Source organism: Myotis daubentonii, chromosome 3 (genome assembly GCF_963259705.1).
Source record: "Myotis daubentonii chromosome 3, mMyoDau2.1, whole genome shotgun sequence".
NCBI classification, from domain to species: Eukaryota; Metazoa; Chordata; class Mammalia; order Chiroptera; family Vespertilionidae; genus Myotis; species Myotis daubentonii.
The window spans coordinates 187921693-187945762 of record NC_081842.1 but is presented as its reverse complement, the minus strand read 5'-3'; the positions used below and the strand labels follow the sequence as shown (position 1 = coordinate 187945762).

The 24070-nt window shown below is 48.3% G+C and overlaps 1 protein-coding gene across 1 annotated transcript; it reads right to left on the bottom strand.

Moving 5' to 3' along the window:
* Positions 1-415: 415 nt before the first annotated feature.
* On the bottom strand, positions 416-23506 carry LOC132231121 (cytochrome P450 4A11-like). Its single transcript, XM_059689679.1, has 12 exons — positions 23173-23506; positions 11411-11552; positions 10707-10751; positions 10110-10237; positions 9011-9135; positions 8493-8653; positions 7950-8056; positions 7675-7865; positions 7438-7571; positions 6084-6148; positions 5886-5962; positions 416-1288 (listed from the first exon to the last, which is right to left on the bottom strand). The coding sequence occupies exons 1-12, from the start codon at positions 23365-23367 to the stop codon at positions 1120-1122; spliced, it is 1539 nt and encodes a 512-aa protein (XP_059545662.1). The 5' UTR covers positions 23368-23506; the 3' UTR covers positions 416-1119.
* Between the last annotated feature and the right edge of the window lie 564 nt (positions 23507-24070).

Here is a 24070-nt window from a genome sequence, read left to right as displayed (position 1 = left end):
GCTTTGGCTGGGGGAGGTGGTAGGATGACAGATGGAAGCTTTCTGAAAAGTTGGTGCCTGAATTAGGCCTTGAGCCAGGTATGAGATGCAGAGAAGGAATTTGGGGTAGAACCTCAGGCTGGGGCCACAAGAGGAATCAGAGATCCTTTCCCAGTATAGGGAGGGAGATGAATGCATCCCATCACAACAGCAGGTGTGACTATGGGATTCAGGACCCTGACCTAGGAATGACATAGGATGGGACAGGAAGGGGACCTATGTTCAGAATCGGCAAGAGAACAGGCCTGGGTTGAGAGAGACTGGTGGAGTAGAAAGGGAACAGAGCCCAGGGTCAGGGGGACCATCAAGCACATAGTCACCAAATGTGGCAGGAAAGGGAAAACAAAGGAGATAAAGAAAAGACAGACACATCACATGACGTTGTAAACTTTATTCCAAGGAGGAAGGAAAAAGGAGAGGGTGTGGAGATGACAAATGGGTAGGAAACACACAGAAGGCCACCAGAACGCAGACTGATGGTAGTCACATGGGGACCAATTCGGCTGAAGAATGGCTCTCAAGATGTCCACGGCCTATTCCCTGCCAGGTGTGACTATGTCCTGTTTTATCTGTGTGGCCCATATAATCATAGATGTCCTCATAAAAGAGAAGACAATGTGAAGATAGAAGCAAGGAGATATTTGAAGATGCTGCTGGATTTGAATATGCAGGATGGTTCCAGGAGCCAAAGAAGTAATAATGCAGCTCTAGATGCTGGAAAGACAAAGACAGAGCATCTCTCCTAGAGCCCTGGAGGTTGGGTGGCCTTGCCCACACCTGGGTTGTGGTCCAGTGAAACCCATGTCAGACTTCTGACTCCAGAACCCTAAGAGAAGAAATTGGTGGTGTTCTAAGTCACTGAGGCTGTGGTAAATTATTATAGCAGCTAAAGGAGACTAATACAGAGAAGCACAAGCAGGCAGAACGTGAAAAGTGCAGAGAAAGGGGCAGACAGGCAGAGGACGGAAAGGAGGACATCAGGTGGAAGGGCAGGTGGGCAGGTGGAAAGCAGGAATTGGGGAGATAGACAGGGAAGGGCAGGAAGGATTTCCTCAGAGCTTGCCCTTGTCCCAACAAGGACTAGAGGAGCTTTCTGAGCTTCAGGTGGATCCCATTCTTGGAATCCAAGACGATCTTTGGGACGGGGATGGGAACTTGGAGAGGATCTGCCGCCAGCTCAAAGCGAAGCAGGGTCAAGGCCACAGCCACCTTCAGCTCCTTCATGGCGAAATTCTTCCCAATGCAGTTCCTGGGCCAAGATGACAATATGAGGAAAACAACATGAGAAATGGCATCAAATCCTGTTTTCAGCTGGACAGGCATCTGTCACTGAGCCCATGCCTGGAACAGGGCATTCTGATGTGAGTCAATCCAATCCCCTTCCTTTTAGGTCACACACTTCTACCCCACAAGCCTTGCTTCACATTCTGCCCCTTGACAAAGCCTATCTCTCTTCCAGAAGTAGCTCCTAACTCCTACTTCTGTTCTCAGCAGCCATGAAATCCTGTTAGAGAAATTCAATGCCCTAAGTCATTGAATCAAGTCAAGGAAATCACTACAAAGTTAATTACTAGTTTGTTTACTCCTTCCACAAGTAACTTCTGGTTTCACAATGTGATGGCCAGGTCAGGGCATGACATGGAGTGGGGTAGGCAACACACTCAGTTCCTCACCATCTAGGAGGATGCCTGGGACTTTGATGCTCAAAGAGAAGGAGAGATGGGATTGCTGGTGGAAATCAGAAATGCAACAAGGGATGCTGGGAGCCAGTCCATGCTTGCTGTTTCAAGGGACCTGGCATATATGGCATACTGTTCTTAATATGTTTGCTCACCTTCTTGGCGCTGTGTTTTAACCAAGATCACCTCTCCGAGAAAGGTTGTTTCCCCAGGTAGGGATTTTCCCCTGAAGTTAGGGAGGGAATAAAACCTCTCAACTAAGTGCCAGGCGGGTAATTAATCACTTTAACTACGAACAATCATGCTTAAGCTACATAATCTTTACTCCCTGGAATGGAGATAAGAAACGCCCTAACCTTTGGAATAGAGATTGATAGGATTGAATCAACTGGTATAAATACAGATGCAACAAGACAGCAAGAGACAGAACTCAGAAGACAGAACTTACGCGGAACCAGGAGATGGAGGAGCTTTGCTGGAGAGAACATGGCAAGGGATCCTGGACTGAACCTGACTGCAGAGGTTGGCAAGAGAGCCTGACCAGAACCTGGTGACTGAACCTGGCTGGAGAACCTAGCAAGAGAACATGGACACAGAACCTCTCTGGAGATCCAGACCAGAACTTGGCTGGAGATCCTGGCTGGAGATCCTGGCTAGGCTGCTTATCAACTGAACACTGTCTCTGTGTCCTTCCTTCTTCGCCGACTCCGTCTACGCTTTTGGGGACCCCTGGACCTGCTGGGGCTGGACCCCAGCAAAGGGAGTTTTCTGGGACAATCAATTGCTCCACCTGCCTCCCAGTGAATGTTCTGGGCTCCTGCTTCTCTCTCATCCCCTCAGTCAACCAGCTTCTGTAGCCTTCCTATTGTACTTCAGAAATGTCCCTCCTTGACATCCATCAGTCTCCTCACCTGGACTTTTCTGTCTCCCTGCCTCCCCTAACACTTCACTGAAGCTACACCCAGCTCAGCCCCTTGTAGGCCCCCAATCACAGGTAGGACATGTCCAATGCCTCAGCTGGCATCAAAGCCCTCCATGGGTTGTTGCCTCACTCACCTCTTACCTGTCCAGCTCCATTTCCTAACTCAGCTCATGCTGTTGAGATCACAGAGAATGCCCACCCTGCACCTCTGCCTGCCACATGTTCAAGTCTGATCCCAATGACATGCCATCCTCATCCCCCCCACCCCCGCTAGCGGTACCCCTTCCTCCCAGGACCCCCAAAGCAGCATTAGTGTTTTATTTAAGAATCCCTCACCATCCCGTGCCCTGGACAGTGCAAGGAACATGGAACATTCAACAGTGTGCTCAGTGAGTGAATGAGCAAGTGAAAGGATGGATGAGTATTGTGTCATGAGTAGCGGTATTTGTTTCTTGACTGTGAACTCCTGGAGGCTGGGACAGTATCTTTCCCATCTCCTAGCACAGGACTTGGCACACAGGCACAGGCTTAAGAAATATGTTTATATGGGAATGGAGTCAATTGAATTGAAAAAGTAAATTAACATTGGAAGAAGAAGAAAAAGTAAACCTGAGTTCTGAGCTAGGGATTGAGCTGCCTAGTGCTCTCCGGCCCTCTAGTGGCAGGCACATGACTTCAAGCCAAGGTCTATGAGGAAGGACTCAATCCTGGGAGAAACCAAATGGTACAGCCAATCAATCTCTGGAAGAACAGTTTTGGAAAAGTGTGTTCTGTGAAAGTTGATTCGCCATTTGAAGAATTCACAGACACATGGTTTCAGAAAAATCTTTTTTCTTTCTTTTTTATTTTTTGTTACTCCTTACCCGTGTTGGGTTTTTTTTTCTGTCCATTGAATTTCAGAGAGAGTGGAAGCGACAGGGAGAGACACACAGAGAGAAACATCGATGTGATAGAGACACATTGATTGGTTGCTTCCCTCAAGCACCCCAACTGGGGCCATGGATCAACCCTGCAATCATGGTACGTTCCCTTGGCTGGAATCAAACCCACAACCCTTCAGTTTCTTGGCTGATGCTCTGACCCCTGAGCCAAAGCAGCTAGGGCAGAAAAAGCTTGTTTCTAGTAACCAAGTACAAAGTTTATGGAAATTACTATTTCACAAGAGGAATTCTGTAGTCTTTGCAGATTTTCAAACAGCCACAGCTGTTTCAACTATGTTTTATATTTTACACACCAGGGACCTTTCTAATGCTATGTGTCATGTGCAAAGTAGTGGGTTTTCTCTCAAAGCAATGATTGTCCTTATTTTTATACTTCTTGCCAATGTTGGACAGTGTTGACTTTGGAACTTTGCTACATAAAACCCATTTTATATAAAGAACTAGAGGCCCGGTGCACAAAATTTATGCATGGGCCGGGGGGGGGTGGTCCCTCAGTCCGACCTGCACTCTCTATAATCCGGGACTCCTCGGGAGATGTCCAACTGCCAGTTCAGGCTCGATCCCTGCTGGATGGGGCCTAAACTGGCAGTCAGACATCCCTCTTACAATCTGGGACTGCTGGCTCCTAACCGCTCACCTTCCTGCCTGCCTGATCTCCCCTAACTGCCTCTGCTTGCCAGCCTGATAGCCCCCAAACTGGTCCTCTGCTGGCCTGGTCACCTCCTAAGTGCTTCCCTGCAGGACCGCACGATCTCCCCTAACCACTCTACCTGCCTGCCTGATCACCCCTAACTGCCTCTTCTTGCCAGCTTGATTGCCCCCTAACTGGACTCAGCTGGCCTCATTGCCCCCTAACTGCCCCCCTGCCAACCTGGTTGCCCCCTAACTCCCGCCGCCCCCACCAGCCTGGTCACACCTAAACTGTCCAGAAGGAAGTCAGACGTCCAGAAGATGTTCAGTTGACCTGGTCTAATTAGCATATTACCCCTTTTTAGTATAGATTAGTGGCCCGGTGCATGAAATTCCTGCATGGGGGGGGGGTGTCCCTCAGACTGGCCTGCACCCTCTCCAATCAGGAACCCACAGGGATCGGGCCTAAACTGGCAGTCGGACATCCCTCTCATAATCTGGAACTAATGGCTCCTAATTGCTCACCTGCCTGCCTGCCTGATTGTCCCTAACCACTCTGCCTGCAGGCCTGATCACCCCCAACTGTCCCCCACTTCCAGCCTGATCACCCCTAACTGCCTCCCCCTATCGGCCTGATAGCCCCCAACTGCCCTTCCAGCCAGCCTGCTACCCCACAATTTACCCACGCCCCCCTGCTGGCCAACTGCCCCTCCGCCCCCCCGCTGGCCTAATCACTCCTAAATGCCTTAGCCCCGCCACCATGGCTTTCTCTGGAAGGACATCCAGAAGGACTCCCGGTCCAATTAGCATATTACCCTTTTTTTAGTATAGATTTTACCTCCTGGAAAGGTAGTCATGCTTATTTGAATATCAATATAGAGTCAAGCTTTTGTAGGATAGTCTGCAAAATTAAAGAGGCAGACATTGGAGTGAAACTCTCTTCAAAGGGCTAGAGCACCCATTCCTGATTAAGGCTTGAGCAGTTAGGACAAGGAAGGTGCTAGAAACCCAAAAACACACAAATGTCACAGATACAGTGAGTGGCTGATCAGTGAAGTAGAAAAGGCAGTGGTTTGACTGCCCTGTGGGAAGAGAAAAACCCATTTTTTAATATTACTGATAACTGAGAAAAGTAATCTGAAATTTAAATTTGTATGAAAAATTTTAACTTGGAGAACTCGTATTTGTGAAATGAGAAAATTGCTGGACTCACTGAACTTTAGAACAATAATTGACACTGAATTGTGCAAGCCCATTGGGAAAGTAGCCATTTGAAGAGTTTTGGAGCAATATGTGCCTCTCTATTTTTGCAGTCTCCCCACAAAAGTTGGACTTCACATTAACATTCACATAACCATGACATTAACAGTAGGCAAAATTCTACATATGAGGTGGGATTTATATACCATAATTCCACTGTCTACACAGTCCAACGTTGGCAAAAAGCAAAAAAAAAAAAAAAATGACAATCAATTGCTTTTCAGAGAAAATTAGTGGATCAAGTGTTTGTGCCCTGCCCTGAAATGCCACCTTTCTTTTGTACATATAGAAAAACGCCTCCTTCTCAACACAACAATATACAAGGGCATAACAGCAGACACCATATAAGTGTAGGTCACAATCATCAAGGTATGCCCCCGGTGATGCCCACCACCCAAGTACAGGATGCCTCACCTTGATCCTCCTGAGAAGGGCAGGAAAGCATAGCTGTGTGAATCAGAATCCGGTGCAAAACGGGAAGGGTCAAACACCTGCAGAGAGAGCAGTACGGCCAGGACAGGTAGCGTCAGCCCCTCCTTCCAATCCATGAGGGCACAGGAGGAGGTGTTGTCTAGAGAGATCAGCTCATCCTCCCTCCCACAGCCACCATACCTCTGGGTTAGGCCACACCTTCGGATTATGGTGAAGTGCATAAAAGTTAAGTGAGACATGGATTCCTGTTGGGCAGGTAGAGGAGAGAAGACTGATTATACACATGCCAGCAGGGGGCAGGTGCATGCACAAAAAGCTTGGGAGCCACAATGAGAGTCACTCTGAGTGGACTGATCCTATTGCAATAGAGGTGGGGTGAAAAAGGCAAAGCACATGTGCACACATTAGGAGTCTATAACCATGACCCAGGAGTGAGGAGGAAGAAAGAAGTGAAGACCTGCTTTTGGAGCAATTCAAGATAAAACTCACATTTATCAAGTGCCATCCACGAGTCCCTTGGGGATTATGCTTTAACTCATCTATCCTCACCACAACCCTCCAAGGAGGGTGCTAATACTCTCATTGTTCAGATGAGATACCTGAGCTTCAGAGAGGCCGAGTAACCTGCCCATGATCACACAGCTAGGACGTAGCAGGGTTGGGATACAGATCACCAAAGGTGAGCTAAAGAGTGGCCTCCAACCATGGCAGTGTTCTCAGATCTGGTCATCAGCTGCTCTCTGACATCAACTTGAGGGCTCCTTAAAGACTGGCCCATCAGACCTATGACCTTGGATTCCGGATTTCCCTCATTTGCCTAGAGCCAAGATCCCATAAGAAAGAAACCACAGCTACACCTACCTCTGACTGATTGTCTCTGCCACCCTCACATCTCAGGGAATTAGACTATTAGAGTAAAAAACCAAAAGCCACATCAAGTATCCAACATCTTGTGAAGAACATTCCATGGACTGAGTCAGAATTATATTAACTGCCATTTATACAGTTCTTTGCATTTGTCAAAAAGGTCTTATGCATACATTACCTCAGATATGGAGGGAGTCAAATAAATGTGACCATGCAAACAAAATTGCCCCTAGAGTCTTGTAATCTGGAGATGGGATTGGAACATGGAGTGTTAGAATCATAGAGCATCAGTGCCATAGAATGGAATTACTGTAGCAGGATAAAACCATGTATTCTATATGTGATGGAAGGCTAGTCCTGGAGAATGATAATTCTTAGGATCCTCTTCATGTGAGGTGTCACATAGGCATGGAACCTATTTAGGTGAATGTACTGAAATGACTTATTCTCTCTGAGTTGGAAGGGGAACTAATATTTACTGAACTTTTTCTGTGGTCCAACTCAGTGCCAGGCATTTTATATTTTTCATCTAAATTATATAGTAAGCATCCAATTAATAATGAAGAAACCAGACCAGAGAGGTTCAAAACTGCTCTAGGACACGTGGATCTGATCTGCCACGGGTTCTTGCAGAATTCCTATGTTAGTAGTATGGTAAGGTTCAGACCTCTGGGTAAGGAGCGTCCATCAGGGAAGGTGATGGGCTTGCTGAGTTCTCTGCCGACAGTTGGTATAGGTGGATAGAGTCGCAGTGACTCCTTGATGCACATGGTGGTGTAGGGCATCTGATCCAGGTGATCCCTGAAATGAATGAAGCCCAACCTGAGGGCAGGCAGGGCCCAGGCAGACCAGGGCTTCTTGTCTTGCTGAGTGGGCAGGGCTCTCCCATCTCCTGAGCACTCACCAGGTGATGGAGGCACCATCCCCCAGGAGGCTCTGGATCTCCTTGCGGCATCTCTGCTGATGCTCAGGGTGGGTAGCCAGAGCATAGAGGGTCCAGGAGATGCCACTGGCTGTGGTGTCATGGCCCGCGAACATGAATGTATCTACTTCAGCACGCATGTCCTTGTCAGTCAAGATACTTTCATTCTTCATCTGGAAAAGGAAGGTAAGAGTGCACTGCTTGCCCCTTCCTCTGGTCTTCTAGGCAAAGCCTCAGGATACCCCTAATGCACTCACTCTGGCAAAGAGGAGGATGTCCAGGAAATCCAACTTCCTCTTTCTCCTGACCTCCTCAAGATCTTCCTCATCCTGCAGATGTGCCTTTCTCAGTTTGATCACTTGGTCTGTAGCAGAACAGTGGTTCCCAGGCAGAGTGGAAGGCTCTGGGTGCCCCAAAAGAGCAACCCACAGCGGCCCCATCAGCCCCTCACCCTGCTCCAATATGGGTGCCAGTGAATCAGGATGGATATGGGAGAGGTGTCCACATGAGGGGTGAGAGGTCTAACACCATCTGATTGCAAGTCAGGCCTCCCCTCTGTAGCACACCCATGGAGTAGGCTCTGCTTGAATGCTGCTTGGTGAGGGTGACATCACTATGTGGTGACACATGTGAACACCAGCACAGTCCATTGCACCCTGGCATCTCAATTCCCAAGCCCTGCACCAGGTAAGTATCCAGTGGGGAATGTCCTAGCTCCCAAAAGACAGTAGAGGTCAGGGCCACCCTTTTTGAGATGTGCATGATGAAGGAGGGGAGCAGTCCAGGAGGGGGAGTCCAACCTGTGTGTTGATGGGCGATCTGGCAGGCCCGCTTGCTCCGGAGGCCATCAGGCGTCAGCCAGTAGATGATGTCGTTCTGGTAGAAGAAATTCCTCACTCGAGAATAAAAAAGACTTTTCACATCTTTAATGGCCTGGATGTAGGATTGGGATTGGGATTTCCTGCAGGGAGAAGACACAGAACTGATTAAGGTATTGGGAGGTGAAATGGGGCTCTATGTGGGAGTTTCCCCAAATAGTGGGTACAGATGACACTGAGGCATGCATTGCTCCTGTCCTACAGCCTTTGTGACCCTCCATCCTTCATAACCAGAGGAACTAGACTTCTCCCTGTGCTAGTGATCAGGGATCTGTGGCTGATTCAATTTTGGTCAGGTCTGGAATTATCTATGGTCAGGAGCTCTGGACAGACTCTGGCTTTTTGTGCTCATGAGCATCCAAGTAGCCTGAACTGCCTCTCCAGTAAGTCCATGTCAGTTGGTAAAACAAAAGCCCAGCAGCTGCATCATTATCACTGACCTGTCCATCTGGATGCTGCTCTGCTGGCTGAAGGCGCACTTCATGATGGTGTCCAGGGTCATCAGAGAGATGTGTTCAAAGATCTCCAGATGAGAGTCTTGACTGATGAGCTCCTCCCATTTGTCCTGTGGGAGGAGGGAGACATTGACCCTACTCTGCTCCCCCAGAGGGCCTCTGCTGACCCAGCTAAGCTCTCTCTCTCTCTCTCTCTCTCTCTCTCTCTCTCTCTCTCTCTCTCTCAGATACCTCACTGTCCTGAATAGAGGCATTATAACATATTAAGACTGTACAGCAAACATTAGTAATGTGAGTATTGTACTCTCAGAAACTGTGATTATATAATTAACAGGTTCCCTCATAAGAGTCTGAATTAGTTTTGAATTTTAGGAATAAGTTCTGATAATTACTACTTTTTGCCAAACCAGAAAACATTGTTATTCAGGCAACAATTTGGGAATATTCCTGTCCTGGGTTTGAGCTAAACCTGAGGGATAGGTACACTTCAACTCTAGGAAGCAAATATGTCAAGAAAAGAGGTAACCTAAGAGACCAGTACTGGGGATCCTAAGGACAGGACATCAGGGACTTTAATTTCTTCCCTCATCAAATGTTAGCTGAGCATAGCTAGTAGATAAGGATCCGGGTCTGTGAGTGCAGATGTAATCTCCATTTCCTTCCATGGAGTGTCTCCATTTCATGATGAAGCCCTGGCACCTAGGCCAGAGCCCACCTGAAGGACATTCTGGGATGTCCACCCTGTCACTGAAGCTGCCACTGTCCATGCCTACCAGTGTCCAGGGGAATGACTATTGCTCTAGTCCACTGTGCTGAAGACATGGGGGTGAGAGGAGAGCAGACCCTGTTTCTACCATGGTTCTGCTTTCCCTTGGCAGTGACCAAAGTAGTGTGGATCCAAGCTGGTGCCCAGGTACATCCTGTCTCATTCACTTTGGGGAAGCTCTGTCACATTGTGGGATATGAGCATGTTATTCTAGCTGGTCGTATGTGATGGATGTCTGAAGGACACACGTATCCTAGTGTGGACTATATGAGCTCTACTGTGAGTGCATGTGATCAGGTGAGAGAGGGATGGACTTACCAGCATCACTTGGACAGAGTCGGCCATGAGGCCTACGTAGGGCTTCAGGATGTCATAGTGGAAGGCTGGGGTCAGCATCCTCCGGTGTTGGAACCAGGTCTGCCCATTCAGCAGGAGCAAACCATATCCTGGACCACAGAAAGGTGTGTGTGGCGGGGGAAGGGGAGATGGAATCAGGATGACTCAGGATATTTTGGGAGGAACCAAGGGTGTCAGAAGAAAGCAAATGATGGGCAAAGGCAGGACTACATTTCAGGAATGTGAATTTCCCAAAATAGCAAGTAAATTGGATGTCATCACGGCAACTGTGAGTTAAAGGCTGAAGTAGAGTAGGCAGGTCATAGAAGATCATAAATGAATATTACCCTGAAAACATTGGAGAGCACTGAGAAGTGATGGGAAGAAGCTGAGTTTCGGGGGGGGGGGGCGCCATCACCATTACCCAGAGGGGTGAAGGTTTTATTAGAAGAGAAATCAGGCTTGATTAAGAGATGAGGGTGGTGATATAGTGCTGGTTATCTGTTGTTCTTTGTGAGCCAAAGAGATAGCTCTTGGTAAGTCTACCTGGCAAAAGTCTACCTGATTACACATACTTACCAATCCAGGGAGCCAGGAATCTGTACCAACCATGAATCTTTGGGTCTGAAAGGAAAGACAGGGCAATGTAGGAACCTGGAGGGGACACGCTCCTTGAAGCAGCTATGGTCTAGAGCACGGGCTGCTATTTCTTCCTGATCATTGTCAGCTGGCAGTGTGTCTCAAGAGAGCGTCCTCAATCTCCCACCCCAAGTTTCTCTTTTCTAATAGTTAATGTGGGCTCAGGAAAGCAATCCCAGCAGCAGAACACACATAGGATGGTGAATCAGCCAGAAATAGCCTCTATCCCCAGTGCCAGAGAAACAGAAATCTGTGGTCTTCCCACTTATTTGTCGGGGCTTAGTCATTCCATGACTCAGGATAGGCATCAATGAGGGTGCCAAACCCAACTCAGCATGGATAGGAAATTGTTTTTTAGATCTGGGAAAATTTACACAATTGGTCATCTCAATCTGGTTAAAAGAAGAATAAAAAGAATGAAAGAATGAGAGAGAAATTTTAAAAAGTGGCCCCAAACCACTCTTTAAGCATTCCCTTTCAGCAGACATTGTTGGCCGTAAGCTGGCTTGTGGGCTGGCAGGGTGGTTGTTAAAGGGTTCGGATAATGATGGTAGAACTGCAAATCTATTCTGGAATTATCAACTCAAGGTCATGTACCCAAGCAGAAAGAGCTGCTCCAGCTGCAATTCAGGTTTCTGTCTCACCTGATCTTCCCAGGACCATCTTTATGTAGTCAGGGTCATAAACCATGAGGCTGACTCTGCTCCCCCATAGCCAGCGAGGACAGGCACATGGGAATTTCTCTACCCATTTCTTAAGCTGTTGTAGCTCCTGGTCCGTTTGGAACTATAAGCAAGGGAAAGACAAATCAATAAAACCTTTCTCTTTAGGTCTGGATTTTGGAGTGATGGTGAAGGGTAGAATGGCCACAGGGAGGTAATTCAGGATCCATCAGCAGTTATTAGAAGCCTGGAACTGTATCTGATGAGCCAGGATCTGATCTGGATTCTCACTCTTCATCAAGCCTTGGTCTAAGGTTAGATTTTGGCTTCTAGTTGGACCCTGACTCAGTACTGCCTTTAGAGTGTTACACATAGTACATGTTTTCATAAATGTGCAGTTATGGACTAAGTGGTATACACACTTTTTTCACACACTTAGAGTTATTGGTTGAACTATATCCCTTTCAAATTCATATGTTGAAGACTTAATCCCAAGTATCTGAGAATGTGAGTTTATGTGAAGATGGTGTCTTTATAGGAGTAATTAGTTAAAATTAGGTCATTAGACCTAATCCTATATAATAAAGAACTAATATGCAAATGGTCATCATGCCCTCATGCCATCATGCTGTAATGGCTCAGACACTCGATAATGGGGAGTGAGGAATGGAGACCAGCTAGGCACAAATGAGCTCGCAAGAGAGGAGTGGGGACCAGCCAGGTACAAATGAACTCGCGAGAGAGGAATGGGGACCAGCCAGGTACAAAAGAGCTCACGAGAGAGGAATGGGGACCAGCCAGGCTGTGGCCTGGAAGTGGGACAAGCTGCATGCTCCACAGTTACCAGGCGCCGGTGGCTGCAACTGCAACAGTGGCCCAGACAGGGAGAGGGACAAGCCACACACAGCACAGTCCCGGGTGCCAGGTGCTGGGGCGGCAGCCTGGGATAGGGACAATCCACCAGAGCCATGGTCCTGGGCATCAGAGGCTGCACTCGCGCCTGTGGCCCAGGAGAGGGACAAGTAGCCCACCTCGCAGTCCCAGGCTCCTGTCACTGTGGCCCCTGGCGAAGACGCCCTCCCATGTTCCCCTGTGACTACGGCCGGCCCTTGTGAAGTTGACGCGGGTCCTGGGTGCCTGCAGCTGGCCAGAGGGAGAGAAGCCCGGATCCAGGGTGCCACCGACTGAAGTCCCAGGTGTGGGGCGAGGCATAGGTGGTTAGGGGTGATCAGGCCAGCAGGGGAGCAGTTAGGAGCGATCAGGAAGGCAGTCAGAGGTGGTTAGGGGTGATCAGGCAGGCAGGAAGAGGGGTTAGGGATGATCAGGGAGGCAGGCAGGTGAGCGGTTAGGAGCCAGCAGTCCTGGATTTCGAGAGGCAGTCAGACATCCCCCAAGGGGTCCCGGATTGGAGAGGGTGCAGGCCAGGCTGAGGGACATGCCCTCTGTGCATGAATTTCATGCACTGGGCCTCTAGTCCAATATAACTGTCTTTATAACAGGGGGGAAGTTTGGACACAGAAATAGTCTCTTGGAGAGGGATGATGATATGAAGAGCCATATGGAGAAGATCATGGTTTGCTAGTCAGGTAGAGCGACCTGGAGCAGATGGTTCCTTCACAGCCTTCAGAATGAGACAACCCTACCAACATCTTGATTTGAATTGTAAGACTATCAATTTCTGTTGCTTCAACCACCCACTTTGTTAAGCAGCCCTAACAAAGTAGGACAATTGTGTAATGTTCAAGCACACTTATGAGTGACTTATGAGTGGGGATGGATTATTACATTATCCTGTTTCCCTGAAGAATGAGGAAACTGTTAAAGCATATGCCCAGGTGGCTGAGGACCCTAGGGTGCTTCACAGAGCCCAGGGGCCAGAAGCAGCAGGTTGCAGAAGGAGTAGATCCTGGGACTGGAGAGCTGCCAGGGCTGAGTCTCTCATTCTTTCTCTCTGCATCCATTCTCTTACCAAATGTTTATTGGGACTCTACCTGACAGTTTTCTAGAAGCTGGGAATATGCTCACAATAGACAACAGTCCCTGCCTGCGTGGAGCTAGGTCCACAAGGTGAAGAGCACTTGAACCCTTTCTGGATGGTTGTCATTCTACCACATGTCCTATCTATGTGACATTATGAATTCTATTCGAGAATCTGATTGTAATATAGCCAAGGTGTTCACCTGCTACAAGCCACTGTGGCTGGGGTTGAATAAGGCATTCAGAGGCTCACTCATGTTGGCGAAGAGGTCTCAGAGCTGGTGGGCTGGGAAGACATCTCAAAATGTTTCCACTACAGTGAATGATCAAATACATAAATGAGCAGATGAGTAGATGAATTTACTCATTCATTTATTGGGTAACTATGTATGGAGCACTTACTTTGGGTCCATTGCCATCCTAGTTGCTAAAGATGCAGTGATGAATGACACATGTCCCTGCTACCGTAGAGTTTGTGTTTGAGTGGGGGTGATGGTGGGCAGACAATATTGCTGTGACCTGGGAAGTGTCCTACTTGAAGGACTTAGGAAGAGACTTCATGCTCCAAGGTCATGTACATTATTGTGGCTGCCCGTCCCCTTTAACCCCATGTGGGGACGGATCAGTGCGAGCCTCTTACCACCCCAGCTATGTTACCTGATCCTCTAGGGTCCCTCCTACTGGCCCAGTAGGGGCCTGGAAGACCCTTTTCAGCACAGTAGCATGCTCTCTTTCTAATTGCTTGATGCCCATGCAGGCAGCTTCCTGAAAATTCCTGCTGCTGGACACTGTCATTACTTCCCTTTGGGGAACCAAAGGAGGTAAAGTGTATTCTGCATTTTCTTTCTCCTATCTAGGCCATATGGCATCCACTGCTCTGTCAGCCCTCCAGTCAACAAGTTTGGAATGCCATCTGTCCCTGAGCATGTGTGACTAGAGCCAGTGGAGACTCTTGTAAAGGGAATAGTGCCCATGGTGGCAGGGGTGACAACCCTGTGCGCAAATACCCAGTGCCCATGTGGCCACCACACTTCAGTCACTCCATGCAGACAGTGCTGCCCTGGAGTCATCCTCACTTGGCTGACCCTGGCAACTGCCACACCAAGAAATTTCCACAAAGGATGTAAGTAGGTCGACAGGTAATAATGTGGCCACACGGCCATCCTCAGATGTGCACTCTGCTGGCCTGGCACGGACTCCTGGTTTGGAGGGAGGACATGAGAGTTGGGGGTGGAAATAGGGCGGTTTGGATTATTTGAAACCCAAAGATGTTAGAAACTCAAAGATGTTATTTCCACTTTCCATAGTCCCTGTGAAATACCATATCAACTAATACAGTGATTTTGTACCTTTAACGTGTTTGTCCTTCATAGGCATTAATATTATTGTAAATTCATACAAATTAGAGTGAGTGGAATGGTGGCCTTGTTCTGTGTCAGGCACAATTCTAACATTACTAGAAGCCCGGTGCACAAATTTGTGCATGAGTGGGGTCCAGTCTGCCCTGGCCCCAAAGGGTCCAATCAAGGCCAGGCAGGTAGGAGGGGATGTGGGAGGTTAATCGGTCAACACCACCCCCAGTCAGGGGTGATGCTTGAGTGTGGGGCTGCCCAGGAGGTTGAGAGGCCAATCAGGGGTAGGGACAGGCTCGAGGGTGGGGGGGCTGCAGGAGGTTGGCCAGCCAGCCACGCCCCCCATTGGGCCGGTTGGCCAGCGCAGTGGGCCTCATAGCGACTGGTCATTCCAGTCATTCTGGTCGTACCAGTTTTCTGGTTGCTGGCTTTTTATATATATAGACTAGAGGCCCGGTGCACAAAAATTTGTGCACTCGGGGGGCGGAGGGGTCCCTCAGCCTGGCCTGTGCCCTCTCGCAGTCTGGGACCCCTTGGTTGATAACGACCTGCTGGCTTAGGCCTGCTCCCGGGTGGCAGAGGGCAGGCCCAATCCCTAGGTGCAGCCCCTGGTCGAGCTCAGAGCAGGGCTGATTGGGGAGTTGGGACACCGCCCCCTGTCATGCACAGAGCAGGGCGGATCGGGAGGTTGCGATACCACCCTCAGTCATGCTCAGGGTAGGGCCGATTGCGGGGTTGGGGCACCGCCCCCTGTCACACTCAAGGCAGGGTCGATGGGGAGGTTGTGGCGCCACCCCCTGTCATGCACAGAGCAGGGCCAGTCAGGGGGTTGGGGCGCTGCTCCCTGTCACTCACAGAGCAGGGCCCATCAGGGGGGTTGGGGCTCCATACCCTGTCATGCACAGAGCAGGGCCGATCAGGGGGTTGAGGAAATCCCCCCTGTCACTCACAGAGTAGGGCGGATAGGGGAGTTGGGGCTCCGCCCCCTGTCACACACAGAGCAGGGCAGAGCAGGGGGTTGGGGCGCCGCACCCTGTCACACTCAGGGCAGGGCGGATGGGGAGGTTATGGCTCTACCCCGTCACACGCAGAGCAGGGCCCATGGGGGGTGGGGGGGTTAGGGCACCACACCCTGTCATGCACAGAGCCACAGGGCGATCAGGGGGTTGGGGAGCTCCCCCCTATCAGGCACAGAGCATGGCTGATCAGGGGGTTGGGGCGCCTACCCCTGTCACGAACAGAGCAGGGTGGATAGGGAGGTTGTGGCCCCGCCCCCTGTCACACACAGAGCCGCAGGGCGATCAGGGGGTTTGGGCACTGCCCCCTGTCACGCCTATCCCGGTGCTGGGAGGCTCCCACAGCTCTGCTGATCCCGGTGCTGGGAGGCATATTACCCTTTTACTATATAGGATAGAGGCCTGGTTCACGGGTGGGGGCCGGCTGGTTTGCCCTGAAGGGTGTCCCAGATCAGGGTGAGGGTTCTCTTGGGGTGTGGGGTGGCCTGGGCCAGGAGCCTGTGTGCCGGGGTCCAACCCCAGCAGGTCCAGGGGTTCCCAAAGGCGTAGACGGAGTCGGCGAAGAAGGAAGGACACGGAGACAATGTTCAGTTGATCAGCAGCCTAGCCAGGATCTCCAGCCAAGTTCTGGTCTGGATCTCCAGAGAGGTTCTGCTGTTTATTGTCTTGTTACATCCGTATTTATACCAGTTGATTTTAATCCTGTCAATTTCTATTACAAAGGTTAGGGCATTTCTTATCTCCATTCCAGGGAGTAAAGATTATGTAGCTTAAGCATGATTGTTCATAGTTAAAGTGATTAACTACCCGCCTGGCACTTAGTTAAGGAGTTTCATCCCCTCCCTAACTTCAGGGAAAAATCCCTGCCTGGGGAAACAACCTTTCTCGGAGAGGTGACCTTGGTTAAAACACACAGCGCTAAGGGGAGCAAACATATTAAGAACAGTATGCTATATACGCCAGGTCCCTTGAAACATATGCTGTGCAGATGTTTCTATCCTGCAGCAACTGTGTCAAGCAGCAAGGATGGACCTGCTTCCAGCACCTGTGGTGGTTTTCAGGTCGCCCACACCCCCATGGAGTGAGGGTACCCACTGGGGGAAGGTGGCCAGCCTGGGTGAGGGGCTGAGGGCTATTTTAAAGCTGGCCACACCCCCTTCTGGGTGGGGGTCCCCACTGGGGTGCCTGGCCAGCCTGGGTGAGGGGCTGATGGCTGTTTGCAGGCTGGCCACACCCCCTTCAGGGTGGGGGTCCCCGCTGGAGTGTCTGGCCAGCCTGACTGAGGGGCTGATGGCTGTTTGCAGACTGGCCACCGTCCCTGGCGACCCAAGCTCCCAGCCCCTCCTTTTTTTCTTTTTCTTTTTTTTCAGTGTCTCCTTAAGTGGAGGGAAGCAGGTATCTGGGATTTATTTATCTACTTATATAAAAACCCTGGGTGTAACATCATGGCCAGAACCACAACCAAGAGGAAGGAAGTCAGTCCTGCAGCGGTTGTCTTGGAAACGGCTGCACCCTTCCCCCAGCTGTTTCCTGAAGCTGTTTCCTGTAAGGTCAGGGTTTGAGGCAGGAACCTGCCCTCAGAGCGTGGTGGCATATCTTTATAAAGTGTGCCGCGCCAGCACAGCCAAGGGTGAACTTGAGTGGTGGCGGCTGAAAGGCTTAGAAAAGACAGGCAAGAGAATGAAATCTGGGTCTCGGTGGGACGCTGCTCCTCTGAGAGACAGCAACCACGCACATAGCCGTGTCTTTATTTTATAGCAGATGCCACAAGGCAAAGTAAGGGCATGACCAAGATATTTACAACATTCTCCTGGGTTTCAATCCTACTCAACGACATGCACCTGAACTCTATGAAGCCTACATCACTCAGGCAGGTGGGGCCACGTGTTTGGACCATAGGTTCAAGCTTAAAACTATAGCTGTTGGCTATAATTGTGCTGGGAGGGCCCTGCCCTCCAAGCTGGGACTTGCACGTGGCTATGAGAGGACTGTGCCCTGTCATTAGTCCAAGGCTTGAACCTGTGCAAAACACTGTAGCAGCTCCCCACAATAAAGTTTTAACACATTTCGTACCGCCCAGGAGTTTTCTTGTGTTTCGCGCGCCATCTGTTAAGGACCGCTCACGAGTGTTCTCGTTTTTCACGCCCATGGAAAAAGGAGCGAATCTAGATACTTATGTAAATTTTGTTTGGTCCCTCTTCATAGAGAAAAATGTTTTACGCAGTACCATATGTTAAAAAAGTACTAGGAACTTTAATTGTTTAATTGTTTTTGTAAATAAAAATGTTATAATTATTGAAAAACAACACCTAAAGACCATTATGATGATTTAAATAATGTGCAGTTTGCCCAAAAACGTGCGGTCCCTGGCGTATGTCTTAGAGATTTCTATGCAGTACGCAATGTGTTAATACATTATATTAGAGGTTGTGGTGGTACTGTTTTACCCACAGCTTCTACAGGAATTGCTGCAAATTTACCTCTCGGTGGAAGAACCTTTCATTCCCAATATAAATGACCAATTCCATTGAATGAAACTTCAATTTCCTGACTCAATATTAACAGTGAAGTTGCTAAAACGATTAAAAAGGCCCAACTTCTCATTATTGATGAATGCATCATGGCATCCAGTCATGCTATAAACCAGTGGTTCTCAACCTTCTGGCCCTTTAAATACAGTTCCTCATGTTGTGACCCAGCCATAAAATTATTTCCGTTGCTACTTCATAACTGTAATGTTGCTACTGTTATGAATCGTAATGTAAATATCTGATATGCAGGATGGTCTTAGGTGACCCCTGTAAAAGGGTCGTTTGAGCGCCAAAGGGGTCGCGACCCACAGGTTGAGAACCGCTGCTAGAAATGCCATAGACAGATTACTAAGAGAAATTATGAATTTGAATGTTGTATTTGGTGGGAAAGTTCTCCTTCTTGGAGTCTATTTTCGACAATGTCTCAGTACTGTACCGCATGCTATGGGATCGGCCATAGCACAAACACGTTTAAAGTACTGTAATGTTTGGAGATGTTTCAATAAATTGTCTCTTAAAAGAAATATGAGATCAGAGGATTCTGCTTATAGTGAATAGTTAGTAAAACTTGGAGATGGCAAACTTGATAGCAGTTTGCATTTAGGAATGGATATTATTGAAATACCCTGTGAAATGATTTGTAATGGATCTATTATTGAAGCCACCTTTGGAAATACTATATCTATAGATAATATTAAAAATATATCTACACGTGCAATTCTTTGTCCAAAAAATGAGCATGTTCAAAAATTAAATGAACAAATTTTGGATATACTCGATGGAGATTTTCACACATATTTGAGTGATGATTCCATTGATTCAACAGATGATGCTGAAAAGGAACATTTTGCCATCAAATTTCTTAATAATATTACTCCTTCTGGAATGCTGTGTCATAAATTAAAATTGAAAGTGGGTGCAGTCATCATGCTACTGAGAAATCTCAATAGTAAATGGGGTCTTTGTAATGGTACCAGATTTATTATCAAAAGATTCCGACCTAACATTATCAAAGCTGCAGTATTAACAGGATCTACAGAGGGAGAGGTTGTTCTGATTCCAAGAATTGATTTGTCCCCATCTGACACTGGCCTCCCATTTAAATTAATTTGATGACAGTTTCCTGTGATGCCAGCATTTGCGATGATTATTAATAAATCACAAGGACAAACTCTAGATAGAGTAGGAATATTCCTACCTGAACCCGTTTTCACACATGGTCAGTTATATGTTGCTTTCTCTCAAGTTTGAAGAGCATGTGACATTACAGTTAAAGTTCTAAATACTTCATCACAAGGGAAATCAGTCAAGCACTCTGAAATGTTCTCACTCTTAATGTGGTGTACAGGGAGATATTAGAATAAGTTTAATCACTTTATCAGTCATTGTTTGCATCACAGTTGTTTTTATATCATGTTTTTGTTGTTTTCATATCATGTTTTTGTCATTTTTATATGATGCCTCTGTTGTTATATCCTTTTGTTACTGTTTATTTACTAATAAATTTATATATTATTTTCATATACATTTTACTAATTTCCTTTCATCTCTCACACTTCTATTATAGAGAAAGGGCAAATAGCAATATTAAAATATCTCCACTAATTAATTGCCTTTTTGAAAAAATATATTTTATTGATTTTTTACAGAGAGGAAGGGAGAGGGATAGAGAGTTACAAACATTGATGAGAGAGAAACATCAATAAGCTGCCTCCTGCACACTCTCCACTGGGGATGTGCCCACCACCAAGGTACATGGCCTTGATTGGAATCGAACCCAGGACCCTTGAGTCCGCAGGACAGTGCTCTATCCACTGAGCAAAACTAGTTAGGGCAATTAATTCCCTTTTAATGTGCACAAATTTCATGCACCGTGCTACTAGTCTTCTATAATTGAAACTTTGTAGCCTTGAGCGGAGCCCAGGGCCAGACAGGGCAGGCGGGAAGCTTGGCTTCCTCCATCGCCGGGGGCAACCCAAGCCTCCTGCTCACTCCAGCTCCATGGCTGCCACCATCTTAGTTGGTTTAATTTGCATACTCGCTCTTGATTGGCTGGTGGGTGTGACTTGTGGGTGTAGCAGAGTTATGGTTAATTTGCATGTTTCTCTTTAATCATATAGGACTAGAGCCCTGGTGCACGAAATTTGTGCAGAGGGGAGGGAGTTGTACCTCAGACAGGCCTGCACCCTCTCGAAATCTGCGATGCCTCGGGGCATGTCCAACTGCCGGTTTAGGACCAATCCCGCAGATCGGGCCTAAACTGGCAGTCGGACACCCCTCTCGCAATCCTGGACCACTGGCCCCTAACTGCTTGCCTGCCTGCCTGATCACCTCTAACCCCCTCTGCCTGCCTGATCATATACCTAAGCACTCTGCCTGCCTGATTGCCCCTAAGCACCTCTGCCTGCTTGATCTTCCCTAACCGCCTTTGCCTGCCTGATCACCCCAAGTACTCTGCCTGTCTGCCTAATCAACCCTAACCACCTCTGCCTGCCTGATCCTCCCTAACTGCCTCTGCCTGCCTGATTACCCTAATCCAGTGATGGCGAGCCTATGACACACGTGTCAGAGGTGACATGCGAACTCATTTTTTTGGTTGATTTTTCTTTGTTAAATGGCATTTAAATATATAAAATAAATATCAAAAATATAAGTCTTTGTTTTACTATGGTTGCAAATATCAAAAAATTTCTATATGTGACACGGCACCAAAGTTAGGGTTTTTCAAAATGCTGACACGCTGAGCTCAAAAGGTTCGCCATCACTGCCCTAATCACTCTGCCTGCCTGATTGCCCCTAAGCACTCTGCCTGCCTGCCTAATCACCCCTAACCACCTCTGCCTGTCTGATTGTCCCTAACCACCTCTGCCTGCTTCCCTGATTGCCCCTAACTGCTTGCCTGCCTGCCCGATTGCCTCTAAACACTCGGTAGTGGTGGTGGTGGGGGGGGGGGGCGGCCAGCCAAGGTGAGGTGCTGTAGTCATTCTGGTCTCTGGTTGTTCTGGTCGTTCCACTATTTCGGTCACTGGGTTTTTATTATATAGGCTAGGAACTCACTTGAGTGCTATAATCATCATCATCATTGTCATCTCCCCCAACTTACAGATGAGAAAATTAGGTTATAGAGCAGGCAGTTAAAGTATGTGTAGAGCTGGGATATGAACTCAGGTAGCTCGGAAACAGAGCCCCATATGTTCAACTGCCCACCTTGTCCCTTGTCAACTTGCCTGAAAGATCAGCTTCAATCTGAATTCAACATATGGCAGTCAATTCCAGACTTAGCCAATTACAGAGATATTGAATAAATGAAAAACTCAGGCAGTATTCTAAAATCAAGGATTAGCCTGAACTGGTTTGGCTCAGTGGATAGAGCATCGGCCTGTGGACTGAAAAGTCCCAGGTTTGATTCCGGTCAAGAGCATGTACCTTGGTTGTGGGCATATCCCCAGTGGGAGGTGTGCCGGAGGCAGCTGATCAATGTTTCTCTGTCATCGATGTTTCTAACTCTCTATACCTCTCTGTAAAAAAAAAAATCAATAAAATATATTTAAAAATAAAATAAAATCAAGGATTATTTACCTGCACTATCTCCTGCAGGATTACAGAGATGATTCACACCATGCATAATACTAGTTATGGAAAGAGCATTACTCACTTACTGAGTTTACATAACATCTAATGCCATCAATACATGGAAAAGTCACTGTTGGAATATTCAATGGTTCCTTCAGACAAATCCCAGCCCAGAAAGGTGACTCCTGCATCAATAAAAGTCACAGTTTCTCCAAATCAACAAATCATCTGGAAGTCCTTTGTACCAAATTTGCATGAAGCAACTGGGCTTTGGTTGTCTCTTTGTGGCTGGTATGAGCAGTTCCCATTTGGAGCTCCACTCTGCAGATAATCTCATGGCATCCTTCTCTGAAACCTCAGGTTTCTGCCGCACTCCACCTCCTAAGGCTTATTCAACCCATACACCCACCCAGATGAGCCCCTGTTCATGCAGCCCCCTCACCTTGCTCTGTGCCCTTCCCCCAGGGACTAGTGCTAACAGAGCTGGCTGGGGAGCACTGCCTGTCATCCAACCTGCCAGCTGCTCCTTTCTGTCAGTCCGCACACCTGAGTCAAGCTCCCTCTGTGTAAGGTTCTGTGTCGGGGATGAGGGCACAGAAAGGGGGATGATAGCCTCAGCCTCAAGGAGCTCACAGGGCAGGGGCATGGAGAATAGGAGCTGGCAGGTAAAGAGATTCTCATAATTGGTGAGCCGCAGATTCCAGTGCTCCTTCCCTGGGACCATCCTGGGAGCCTTCTTGCTCAGATGTGCCAGTAACTTGCCAGGGTTATAGCACTGTAGTCACCAGTCTGAAAAACCCCATGGTCTCAGGCCAACCAAGCTTGTTGGACCCCTACACCCAATTTTATCCCTTTTCCTGGTTCCTGATATCTTCTCTAAATTCCTGCCTATCATCCCCACATGCTGTGAACCCCCACAGGCAGGGATCCTGTGTTCCTAGGCAAGCTCAGGGCCAGGCAGATAGGATGGAATTGAGTGGACATGGGCAGGGAAGCATGGAGAAGTTCTGTTCTGTGAGCCTGGAGCAGGGAGATTCAGAAAGGAGCAGCCATTGTCCTCAAAGGCTGGCTGACAAAATAGCTTGCAGTCCTACCTAAGGAAGGAGGATCTGACAGACTGAGAACACCAGCACATGGGATGAGGAGCCAAGATCTGAGGGGTAATCTGGGTTTTGCTCCCATGTCCACGTGCTTCTCACAACAAGGCTTTGTCCTATAGACTTGCTGACCATGACCTCGCTCAGAGAGCCTCTGCCCTTCTTGCCCTCCCTCTCCCCTGTCCCATTCCCATTTACCTCCTGTTTGTGCCCAAACAGCCAGTGTGAAGGAGGGGATGGGAACTCCCGGACAGCTTTGAGCAGCCACTGCCTGAGCAGGTAGAGCTGGGCTGCCTTGAGCAGCAGCAGAACCAGAACCAGCAGGGAAGCCACCTGCAGGAGCCCAGAGATACTGCCCAGGAATCTTGTGGGGCTCAGCACCGAGACACTCATGGTGCAATGCGTCTGGACCTCTGACTGCCTCTGACCACCTCAGGCCAGTCTGGAAGTTTTGTCCCACCCACCTGTGGGGAGGGTGAAGGGTGAGGGCAGAGCTTGGAGCTGAGCCACCAGAGTTGATTAACTGTGGAGGAGCTATCTTGGGACCAGGAAGAAAAACTTTTTTAGTTGACAGTGACAATGGTTGTGTACATTTCAACTTCCACTTATCACTTCCTAACAAACACTTAATGAGCACCTGTTATGTGCCAGCCAGTATGCCAGGTGCTAGGAAACAGCTGCAAGCAAAACAGACATGACCCCCGAGTTCCAGAAATCTCAGTCTAGTTCATCAAATGTTCAGTAGGTGTGGTTACAGAATTGTATTATCCTTTCCATTTCAGATATAAGCTAGTTACAGATGCGTAAAGTAAAGTGGCCAATGGAAATCAGCCTTTGACAGCTTGAGTTGGGGTTAGAATCCTTCTCCCTTGTCTCCAGAACCGCCTGCCTACCTGCCTCTGAAGTTTTCCCAAGGGCTTGTCCCTGTCCCATGTTCCATTGTGACCCAAGGGGGAGGTGCTGGCGGACAGAGTACTGAATCTGGACTCACAACGTTCAGCCCCAGGTCAGGCCCACCTCATATGAAGTCACCAACTGACTCCCTCTGTGCCTCAGTTTCTCCTTTTGTAGGTAGAATCATCATCTTCTTTCTAAG

Coding starts and splice junctions, on each gene's coding strand:
- LOC132231121 (XM_059689679.1), bottom strand. CDS start 23,367: ATGAGTGTCTCGGTGCTGAGCCCCACAAGATTCCTGGGCAGTATCTCT. Junction 8,057..8,492: donor GATCGCCCATCAACACACAG/GTTGGACTCCCC, acceptor GTTCTGCTACAG/ACCAAGTGATCAAACTGAGA. Junction 5,963..6,083: donor AGGTGTGGCCTAACCCAGAG/GTATGGTGGCTG, acceptor CTCTCTCTGCAG/GTGTTTGACCCTTCCCGTTT.